The sequence below is a fragment of the Magallana gigas genome, chromosome 9 (genome assembly GCF_963853765.1).
Source record: "Magallana gigas chromosome 9, xbMagGiga1.1, whole genome shotgun sequence".
NCBI lineage: Eukaryota > Metazoa > Mollusca > Bivalvia > Ostreida > Ostreidae > Magallana > Magallana gigas.
The window spans coordinates 46,115,585-46,128,057 of record NC_088861.1 but is presented as its reverse complement, the minus strand read 5'-3'; the positions used below and the strand labels follow the sequence as shown (position 1 = coordinate 46,128,057).

At 35.7% G+C, this 12,473-nt stretch overlaps 2 protein-coding genes across 2 annotated transcripts in view; one reads left to right on the top strand and one right to left on the bottom strand.

Moving 5' to 3' along the window:
* LOC117691618 (DNA-directed RNA polymerase III subunit RPC2-like) overlaps positions 1–12,473 on the bottom strand; it is a 73,142-nt gene that overhangs the window by 31,975 nt on the left and 28,694 nt on the right. The gene's annotated exons all lie outside the window — the stretch shown is intronic.
* Positions 2,630–5,633, top strand: LOC117691620 (tripartite motif-containing protein 2-like). Its single transcript, XM_066070884.1, has 3 exons — positions 2,630–2,780; positions 3,143–3,265; positions 3,520–5,633. The coding sequence occupies exon 3, from the start codon at positions 3,565–3,567 to the stop codon at positions 5,239–5,241; it is 1,677 nt and encodes a 558-aa protein (XP_065926956.1). The 5' UTR covers positions 2,630–2,780; positions 3,143–3,265; positions 3,520–3,564; the 3' UTR covers positions 5,242–5,633.

Here is a 12,473-nt window from a genome sequence, read left to right as displayed (position 1 = left end):
CTCTGATTATAATGTATCATACTTTCAGGGTCAATTAGAGTTACTGCCCTTGAACACACTTTACCAAAATATAGAAATATGATCTATATCCTTATCAATATCAATATTTAATTAAATGAAAAACATAAACTTTCAATGTAACTCCTTTGAAGATTACATTATTTCAAGATACATATAACAAACATAAAAATATAACTTTGCAATGATCACCTGTTTATGGAACAAGGTTTCACATGCATGTGCAGTATAGCTGCTGCAATTAATATTGGCAGCATATTGATATTATAATGGTACTCTCTAACTACAAGTATTAAATATGTAACAATAAATAACCTTTCACATATAATAGAAATAAAATATAGCTTAGATATCAAAACTATGAATTACTGGCCAGGGAAACTTTATAAAATACATTCTTTCAGAAATAATAGAGAGGTTAAAAATAGTAAATCAACGTCTACGCGTACGTGTACACATGAACAAAACATGTGCATTACGTCATCAGTTTGTGTAATGACGAATTTCTACACTATGTACCCGAATAAACATACGTGTAAATTGCAAAGTACCCGTAAGTTAGAACTTGTCGCTTCTGTTTCCTTGTTGGCTATGTATTTTAACAAATATGCTTAATATTTATCTTAAGGCTGAATATCTAATGCGAATACTGATATCAACAAACATAAATTTTTATTAAAATTTAACATGTTATTGGAAATTTAATTCCTCCAAAATGCAATATATGGCTCTGTTATTTTATTCATCTGTGATAAATAAAAATATACATAATATATAAACAATGATGTATAATAAAATTAACACATGCAGAATTCTCAATTTTCGATTGTGACTAAAATTCTAAGCTTAGTAGAAGAGGATATCCAGAATTACATTAAAACATTTACACGTACAGGTACACGTTACAATTAACTGCTAAACAAGAAAAGTAATGTGAACTGGAACTTGTAACCTACACGTACAAGTACGCGTACCCATTGGTCTGCTAAACCTCTCTATTGTAACCTCAAAAAGTAGAATTAGCCAAATGTAACAATTAACAGAAAATATCATTATTACTTGATCAAATCATTTATCAAAATTCAAGAATACCAAATATAGAATACTTACTATAAATGACCACTTCCAAAATGTTGATCAAATAAATAAATAGGTTAAATTATCTCTTGAAGAAAACAGGTCTATCTCCTAAGAATACTTGGTCAGTTAGAGCGGGAAAATTATAAAAACAAGTAAACCAACTGATCATATCCACGTGTCCGTAAGTGACCATACAGATGAAATGACATAAGGCTATAAAATATCAGAAGCCACTAGAATAGGTAACAAGAGATGTTTGTGAAACACGTATGCCCCCCTCCCTTGGAAACATCCACAAAGAAAATGAATGTAAACTTCCAATAACTGAAATTTTTCTAAGTCCAAGGGCCATAACTCTGTCGAAAATTGCTCTCTCATACCCAAAATCAAAATTGACATAGATAGTATCATGATAAACCTGTATACCAAATTTCATTTCAATATGTTCATCCTCTGCAAAAAATGAGCGAAAACTGCAAAAAACTAGAATTTTTCTACGTCCAAGGGCCATAACTCTGTCGAAAATTGCTTGATCGTACCCAATATCGAACTTGACTAGATATTATCATGATAAACCTGTATACCAAATTTCATTTCAATATGTTCATCCCTCTGCGAAGAAAATGAACAGAAACTGTTGGTGGACCGACCGACCGACAGACAGCAGCAAAGCAATATGCCCTCCCTTCTTCGAAAGGGGGGCATAATTAAATAATGATTACTTGATAGGTGCATAAAAGGCAGGGATAGTAGTCTGTTTCTAAAGATGAACATGTAAAGTATAGATGAACTGTAGGATGATGATGCTGTTGATGATGATATATAAATAATATCCATGAATGTTATGTCACATGCTGTTTGTCACAACTACCCAAAGTCCAAGCTCTTGTTAAAAATGTTCTACCAGGTATATTGAACTCATCTGGTATGGTATCTATAAACATACAACAATGCTCTTAAAACTACATTTACGTGATCTGGCGTAAATCAGGTAAAATAATTGTAATGAGTAGGGGTTGACAAGCAAAGTTGAAAAAAAAATGAATCCCAAAATCATGAAAATCCTAGTGGGGGGGGGGGGGGGGTGGCGGTTTACCTTCAACTTCAATTTCACTCTTAATTACCTTACCTTCAACTTCAATTTTACTCTTAATTTCCTTATCTTCAATTCAATTCTTCACATATTTCCCGAAAAGGGGGGACTCCATTATAATTCAATTAATATGTAAATTTAAGAAAAATATCTGCTCCGAGAAAAACTGAAAGGGGGGGGGCAGGATCAGTCTGATGCCTACATTCCTATATACACATCCCCCCCCCCCCAACACACAAAGTTAAAGAATTTTTTTTTTTAAAGAGGAGTTATGTTCATAAAAAAAAATACAAAACCTAAACTGAATGTTTTATACTGTTTTTCTGTAAAATACTGTTTACATTTAAACCTTTTAACAATGTGTGACCTAGATTCTAGAGTACTCGGATATCTAATTTATCTGTCCTTGTCATATTACAGGTGTCTACCTGACATTTACGTCTGAATCACGTGATCCTATACAGGTAGGTGGACCAGGAACAATAAACACCTGTGACCCGCCATGTTGGATTGAAGTTTTTCAATACTATAACATTGTGGTTCTGAAGTTGTTTGTAAAAGTAATCTCTGGAATCCTTCGAACATGCAGGTATGTCTTTTTTTTAGATCAACTGGAGTGATATAAATATATCTAACTCTCTTTCTATGACCGGTAATTATTTTTCCAGGGGGAGGCTTGTAGCTAGTATATATATACATTATATTAATAAATAAGGCCTTACTCATATACATGTACATGTAACAGTAATTATTTTCCAGGGGGAGGCTTGTGGCTAGTAAAAATATATATTGTATTAATGAATAAGGCCATACTCATATACATGTACATGTACCAGTAATTATAAATTAATTAATATATTAATTTATTTTGGTTGTTATTTTCTTTGATTTTGAACAATATCTTAGAATTAACCACATTGTACTGACCAAGAATTTGTCATCTACATGTAGATTGTGGACAGAGAATGTTGCAACCTTTAAATCCCACGGGTAGCTGGGAGACCAGGGACAAAGATTAAACGCCCAGAACCCGCCATGTTGGATTGTGATGTTTTGTAAATGGATTAGAATTGAGTAAGTTCTTCAAGTGACTTATTTATAATTAATTTGACAGTTTCATCAAATTTTAAAAAACATTTACCGGTAAGTTAGTTAAAACTGTTGTTGATAGATAAGTTCCACCAACAAAAACAGTGCAATAGCATGTAATGGTATAAATTAATATATGAAATGTACTGCATAAAATATTGATTTGATGTATATTACCTTTCATTTTATTCATGTAATTTTGATAATACATGTATTCATATGTCCAAAATTCCTTTCAGATAAATGCCTATCCCCCTAGATAGTAAAGAAAAGTATCCCTGACCATGGACCCCAGGAACAGCGCCCAGGATGTTGTACGCTGCATCCTGTGTCAGGACTCTGTGGCCCCCATGTACTGTGAAGTTTGTCATATAAATTTGTGTAAAGACTGTGTAGAGGAACATTTCTCTGATTCCTCTAAAGTCCATAAAGTGGTGCCACTTAAACAGTATCTAACCACCCTGAACTATCCCAAGTGTAGGAAACACCCCACCAAACAATGTGAACTCCACTGTGAACAATGTGACATTCCTATCTGTGTACAATGTATTTCTTCTAAAAAACATTTAGGACATATACAAGTTGACATTCTTAAAACCTTTGAAAGCAAAACAGAAAAGTTGCAAAAAGATTTGCAAGAATTGGAGAAATTGATTTATCCTAAATACAAGGAGATTGCATCCAATATCCCAGTTCAGAAAGCTGATCTGAGTAAAAACTCCCAGAAATTAACATCAGCAATAGACAAACATGGAGAAGTCTGGCACAGAGAAATAAACACCATTATACAGAAAATGAAATCTGATCTTGATGAAATGGACGCCAAACACCTGGCTGTCTTAAACAAAGAGGAAGATGAAATCACACGCACCATTTCTGAAATCACACAGAGCATTGCTGATCTTAAGAAGATACTGGATTCCAATGATGTCAGCCGTGTCTCTGCCTACAAATCCAGGATTGCTGAATTCAGAAGATTGCCTCCTAAACTCACAGTTTCTCTACCAAACTTCACCCCTCAGAAAATTAACCCAGAACAACTTTACCAACAATTTGGTTCCCTGTCAGCATTCTCCATTACAACAGAGGAACATGGCTACACCATGGAAACCTCAGAAGTTGGATCCTCTCCTCTCAGACCACTGCTTGATGAGCCACGGGTCATCTCCACCATACAGACACAGTATGGAAGTCCTAAGTATCTAACCAGTGTTACTTGTGACAGTGATGAAGAAATCTGGGCGTGTAGTTATAATAATAAGATGATGAGTCTCTACAACCTGCAGGGGGAACTAGTGAAGTCAGTCCAAACCAAGTCAGGGAACAGTGTATACGACATAGCAGTGACAAAGAGTGGGGATCTAGTTTATACTGATTACAAAGATAGAACTGTGAACATAGTGAAGAATACACAGATACAGACAGTGATCAGACTACAGGGGTGGGAACCTCGCAGTGTCTGTAGTACCTCCTCTGGTGACCTCCTGGTTGTCATGAACAGTGATGATTATAAACAAACAAAAGTTGTGTGTTACTCTGGCTCCACAGAGAAACAAAGTATTCAGTACGACGACAAAGGACAACCTCTCTATTCATCTGGTGGCATTAAATACATCAGTGAGAACAGGAACCTAGATATCTGTGTGTCAGACTATGACGCCCGTGCAGTAGTGGTGGTCAATCAGGCCGGGAAACTCCGGTTTACCTACACTGGTCCTCCCTCTACTACCAAGGGATCATTCTATCCATGCGGCATCACAACAGACAGCCAGGGTCGGATCCTGACAGCAGACGATAACAACCACCGTATCCACATCCTGGATCAGGACGGACAGTTCCTCCGCTACATTGACAACTGTCATTTACAGTATCCACATGGTTTATGTGTGGACACCAGAGACAACCTCTTTGTGACTGAGTACCACACAGGTAAAGTGAAGAAAATACAATATAACATGTAAATCAATTAACTGCAATGAATAAAATGTAATCAAACAAACTAAGCTAGTATAATTATATACTGTGTAAATATTACCAGTATTAAAGAACTGTTTTACATTGCGCCTGAACATACTGTGTACATTAGATGAGAATACATTGTGTGTTTGTATTGTATATAGGTATGTGTCCTTACAGATAAAATATATATAATATGTGTTACGAGTCATGTCAGTTTTTGATACAACGATCACTATCTTCATATGTTGTATGTAACAATTGTATCACATGTAAACAACTTGACCATATCTATCAGATGTAACCACACTGACTGTTGACTGTATTGTGTAAAACATGTAGGCTTTCATCATGAGTATAATCATTACATTTGTCCTCAAACTATGTGTGTTTAAACGCCATTTTTTTTATGAAACAAACAAATTTTGTATGTTATATTACCAGTACATGCATATTATGTTCTCAAACTATGTGCGTTTGAATGCCAAAACAATTTAAATTGTTCCTTTTATATTACTAATACATACATGTAGCTGACTATTGTTGACAGTTTATCTATAACATGTGAAACAGTCTTTGTTTTTAACATAAAAAAAGGCAATGGTCTCTATATGTTTAATTTAAATGTGGTTATCATATCTGAGCAAACTTTTAGTTACATGAACATGTATTAATGACGAAGGTTAATGGACGTATAGCACTCAATTCTTTACCAGCAATGGAGCGAGCTAGGCCACAAAGGGACTGAGGCCCATTACTTATAAAGAGGAGTGGTACAGGTATATTAACCCAATCAGAATTAATATTGTCAGACCTTAATTATCATCATTACTTACCTTTGATCTTAAGAAATAGAGTAGTCGTTCGTGATTTCTATCAACCTTGTTTTCTCTGCTGAATGTTCAAAACTTCAGAAAATCCACATCCAAAATTTTCAGGTCCTAATTTAATGTTCTGGTTTTTTCTTTGAGTGTTTTATTTCGTGCATGGATCTAATCGGACTTTTTCCTGAAAATGTATTTAGACAATAAGAATAAGTTTTTTATACATGATTATGCTATGTATGAATTTTGTGAGCTATAATCAATAAAACTTTTATCAGAGAAATAATGTTTTGTGAATCAAACAATATCATATATCTAAACGATTAAATTAATACATATAGTATCTAACAAGTTTCTCTCTCTTTCTAATTTCGAAGGTTATACAATTATGCAGTCGGGTCATTGTTAATCAATACCAAGATGATCTAAAAGATAAATTTTAAGAACAATAGTAAAAAAACATAAAAAAGATATTTTTTAATCTTGTAGCAATTAAACTTTTTTTCCAAAATACGTTGTCGTTTCAACAGATCGCAGTCTATTAATTGACCGGCGGTCCAATAGATCATAGTCTATTGACCGGCGGTCTAATAGATCGCAGTCTATTGACCGGCAGTTCAATATATCACCTTCAAACCTGAATACACATACAAAATAGACGAGAATATTTAATTTGTAATAAAACAACAAAATCCCTTTGATTAGGTAATAATTTCATTTATTACCTAATCAAAAGGATTTTGTTGTTTTATTACAGATTAAATATGTTCGTATATTTTGTTATTTTGTATGTGTATTTAGGTTTGAAAGTGATCTATTGAACTGCCGGTCAATAGACTGCAATCTATTGGACCGGCACTGTATTTTGAAAAAAAAAGTTTAATTGCTACAAGATTATAAGATCACTTAATTATGTTTAAGTTGACCTCGGGCAATAGAACACACTGAGCTGGCCCGTCCACCTCGGGGAAAATATTCTGGTCTATTGACGGCTCAGGCATTAAATAATTGTGTACTATTTTGCATGTGTATTAAGTTTTTCTTAACCATTTAAACTGATCAATCATACAACTGGTCAATAGACTGTAATCTACATTGGAGCAGCAAGGTATTTGCTTCGGAAAAACCAATCGAGGATTCAAATTTATATGTAACGTCGCACATCTATGTATTGATCTAGAAAGCATAATGCAATGAAAACCAATGAAAACCTTCTGTAATATACATTTGTGAACCCTAAATACTAAAAATGTAATTAGGTAATAAAACACTTTTGGTTATATGCCTGCATGACTAGTCAATAGACCAGAAAATTTTTCCCTTGGTGCAGGGAACAGCTCTCACTATATCCTATATAATTGCCCTCTGCTGTTAGGCCATTGGCCTTGGGCAATAGAACACAATGAGCTGTTCCCTGCACCAAGGGAAAATATTTTGGTCTATTGACTGATCAGGCAATAAATATTTGTATACTGATCTGATCCCCCCTGTGGGAGACTGGGGGGGGGGGGGGTCCTAGCTCAGACTTTATACTTTCTAATTTAAAATTTGAACTTCTGAAATTCACATTGTGAAGTTACTTCCACCTTGCACTCCCCATCCACTCTCCTCCCGGCAAACATATCGTTATCCCTCGGATCCCCTGGGAATTCTTTCTGGATCCGCGCATGCCATCAAACTGTTGATTCAAAGAAACTATTTATACATGTTGAGTTATCATCTTTTTCAAAACAAGTTTGCATGATTCAGTGAAGAAACTTTGGAGGACTGACATGTTTATTTTATATAGGCCTATATAGCTTTCATCTTTATCAGAAACATTCGGGGTTTTTTTATAAGGCATAACACGGGCCCTTGAAGTTATTGTAAATATATTGCATGTGCATGTGCATGTATAAAAAAGTACATGCACACGCAATATATTTACAATAACTTCCAGGGCCCGTGAAGCATAACATGTTATTTATGTCTCTGAAGGCATGTAGACTTATTCTGACTGCTATGTCTAAGTACAGGTATGACAACAACGGACGGTAATTTTTTGTAAATGACATTATTGTTGAAATTAAAAATGAACCATAATCATATAAATATAAAGTAGATCTACCAGTTTTTAAATTGTCCATCTGCAGCTGCATCTTCCAGACGACTTTTTGTAATTGTACCCCGAGCCCGATCTTGAAATATACGGTAGCCCCCCCCCCTCCCCCCATTGGTTTTTTAATGTTCCTTTACAAAATTGCCTAAAACTAACATTTATATTAAAGTTGGTGTGGTTATCATATCTGATTTATAGGCAGTCAACTATAATTAAGCTTTGAAAACATCAGAAACAGACCTAGAGCCGGGAGGGTGGGTCAGACCATCCGGACCCCACCCAATCAATCAGGATAATGAAAACGATTTGTGTAAGATTCACAGTTAATTAAGTTACCGTAAATACTGTATAAGCGTCGGAATCCCTGCCAAACAAATACATTTCTCAGACCACCAGTCGACCATACCCACCCGGCCTTTGGTAACACTGTGTTATATACATACGTATATTTTATTGATAAAGACAACATTTTTATATATTTCATTCATATTGAATTAATTTCCTTTTGTAGACCGAGTGGTATTTTATGTTTGAAATTTAATTTGTTTGATCATTTTAGAAATACATTGCCGCATCTGTTTGTGATCTCTCATGTTGACATCTCCCTCCTCTCCCTTATCCATTTCTCACAGTGATCCCCTGTTTATTGCCATTTGTTTATTTTCGTTTATCTGATTGATGGTCAGATCTTAAGACTTGCGTGTCTTTGAATTTATTATAGTAATTCCCTCCTGTATCCTGTTTTGAGAATTTATGTCTTTGAGCGTTCCCCAAATTTTGGTTCCATCTTGGAGTTATTTCATTGGTCCTTTATAGAAAAAGGGGAGGAGTTGTCAAAGATGAGACATGCGGGATTGATAATTATTTGTCACTCTCACTTTGGATTTCTTTTTAAAATGATGTTTCTTTAATTGTGATTTTGAACTTTAATAAATTCTAAATTTTAAAACTGGATATTTTTATTTACGTTACATTACGTAACCAATATTACGTAATCAAAACATGGTGGAGAATCTAAATTCGTATTGTGCTTCTTTTGGACTATTTTTGCGTTAATTTATTGAGTTAAAAAAAAAACAAAACAATGTTTACGCCTGTACGAGGACTAAACAGTGATTTTAGTACACCTCCAACTGTTATCAATATGGAAGCAGGGCTAGATGACACTCCTGTCTTCAATCCTCGAAGTTCACTAAATTATTCACGAGGAAACAATGTTTCATCAATTTCGGACAAAGTATCTTTGAAAAAATTCAGTGGATTTAGTTCCGAAAATGGCAAAAACTTTCTTATGGAATTCGAATCATTTTGTATATACCAAAATCTTACAACTGATGATAGACGTGTTGCAGCTTTCCATCTCCATCTATCTGGACCGGCATTGATTTGGTTTAATTCGTTAGGACTTGAGTTTTGTGTTTTTATATGGTGAGTAATGTTTATTTTTTTAATGTTTTTGCAGTATGATTTTATTGTCTTTATCAATTTTTTTTTATATCTAAAATTGAATGTCAATTTTTTTTTCGGGGCGGATGTTATATACATACGTATATTTTATTGATAAAGACAACATTTTTATATATTTCATTCATATTGAATTAATTTCCTTTTGTAGACCGAGTGGTATTTTATGTTTGAAATTTAATTTGTTTGATCATTTTAGAAATACATTGCCGCATCTGTTTGTGATCTCTCATGTTGACATCTCCCTCCTCTCCCTTATCCATTTCTCACAGTGATCCCCTGTTTATTTTACTTACTTACTTAGGCCTCTTCATGCCAGGTGGCACATAAGGCAGCCACACAGTCTCTCCACCCAGTCCGATTCTTTGCTTTTGCCACCACTGTTTTCCATGTTAGCTCTATCTTTTTCAGCTCACTCTCTGCTGTTCTTCGCCATGTTGTTTTAGGCCTACCCCTTTTCCTTTTCCCATCAGCTGTCCAGAAGATGCTTTCTCTGGTAATGTCGTGCTGGTCTTTTCTGAGCACATGGCCGATCCATCTCCACTTCCTTCTAGCGATTTCCACGGATATGTCTTCTTGACCTGCCATATCTCTGAGTTCGTTATTAGATACTACTTTTGGCCATCTGATCTTGAATATGGACCGTAAGCATCGGTTTACGAATACTCTCAGTTTCTTTGTGAGGTCTTTCCGGAGCTTCCAGCATTCTGAGCCATATAGCAATACTGATTTTACATTGCTGTTGAAAATCCTGAGTTTTGTTCTTGTGGTCATATAGGAGGATGTCCATACTGGTTTTAAGATGGCAAACACATGACGGGCTTTATTAATTCTTGATGTAATATCCTCGTCCGTACCTCCTGATGTTGTTATAATGCTGCCCAGGTATGTAAAGGTGTCTACATCTTCCAAAGGCTCTCCATTTACTTGTACGGAGTTCTTGTTCCGTGCATTTATTCTCATTATTTTGGTCTTCTTTAAATTGATGTTAAGTCCTAGGCTTGTAGATGTTGTGTGCAGTTTGGTTGTTTTTTCCTGAATATGCTGATGAGTGGAAGAGATAAGGCATAGGTCATCGGCATAATCTAGGTCATCCAGTTTGTTTCCCATATTCCATCTAATGCCGTTATTCTGGTCTCTGGTGGATTCTCTCATGACCCAGTCTATGGCCACTAAAAAGAGTAGAGGTGATAGCATACAGCCTTGTTTCAGCCCTGATGTTACTGGGAACCACTCGGTTTGGCCTTTGTCAACCATCACACTACACTGAAATCCTTCATGTAGTATTCTAATGATGTTAATGATCTTCAGTGGTAGTCCGTACAGTCTTAGGAGTTTCCATAAACTTTCCCGATGTACACTGTCGAAGGCCTTCTCGAAGTCAACAAAGTTGAGGTATAAAGAGGACTGCCACTCTATTGACTGTTCTATGATGTTTCGTAATACAAAGATTTGGTCACAGCATGATCTACCTGGTCTGAATCCTGCTTGCTCCTTTCTAAGTTGTGCATCAACTTGGTGTTTTACTCTGTCCAAGAGAACTCTGGTAAAAACTTTACTTATTGTTGGTAAAAGTGTGATTCCCCTCCAGTTGTTGCATTCTGTTTTATCTCCTTTTTTTGGAAGTTTTATAATAATTCCACTTTTCCAATCTGATGGTATCTTGGTGGTTCTCCAAATATCTTGGAAAAGGTTGTGCATAACAATAGATGTTGCTTCAATGTCTGCTTTTAGTAATTCTGCTGGGATGTCATCTACTCCTGCAGCCTTGTTGTCTTTCATTTTCCTGATTGCTTTCTGTATTTCCATTAGGCTTATTTCCTCCACACTAATGTCAAGTTCTGTTACATTTTCGTTGTCAATGTCTGGTGGTTGGCATGGGTCTCCTCTGTTCAAAACTGATCTAAAATGTTCTGCCCACCTTTTCATGATGTCGCTGTCCTTGGAAAGAATGTTGCCATGATGGTCTTTCACAACACTTGAATTGTTGGTAAATTTTCCAGACATCATTTTTGTAATTTTATAGAGTTCTTGGATATTTCCAGTCCTTGCTGCTTCCTCAGCTCTACAGGCACTGTCTTCTATGCGTTTTCGTTTGTCACGTCTTGCACTCCTCTTGACCTCTCTGTCCTTGTCTCTGTAAGACTTTGACAAGGATTCCATCTCTGTGTTGTCTTTACAGTCTAATATTTTAGATCTGATCTTCTTTCTCTCTGATATTAGAGTCCATGTATCTGATGTTATCCATTCTTCTTTCACACTTTTCCTATATCCCAATGTGTCAGTTGCAGCGGAAGTAAAACAGTCCTTGATATTATCCCACTTTCCGTCTATGTTGTTTTCATCATTCATGGTCTCTAGTGCAGAGAATCTGTTCCTCAGTTCCAGTTTAAAGGCTTCCTTTACCTCTAGCTGTTTAAGTTTATTCACTGCAAACTTCCTACGTCCTTGCACTTTCCTCGTTGCCTTTAACTTAAGTTGTATTTTGGCACGTAAGAGTATGTGATCGCTGTTAATATCTGCACCTCTGTACGTCCGAGCATCTATAACTGATCTCCTCCACCTCTTATTGATCATGATGTAGTCTATTTGGTTCTTTGTTCTCTTATCTGGCGAAACCCATGTGTACTTGTGAATGTCCTTGTGTGCAAAGATTGTGTTGCAGACCACTAGTCCATTTATCTCGCAGAAGTCTAGTAGACGTTCTCCATTTTCATTTAATTGTCCAATGCCATGTGCTCCCATACATGCCTCCTTGCCGGTGTTATCCTTTCCCACTTTAGCATTAAGGTCTCCCATAACTATCACCATATCGTGTTTCGGTGTTCGATGTAGCACGCTCTGAAGTTGA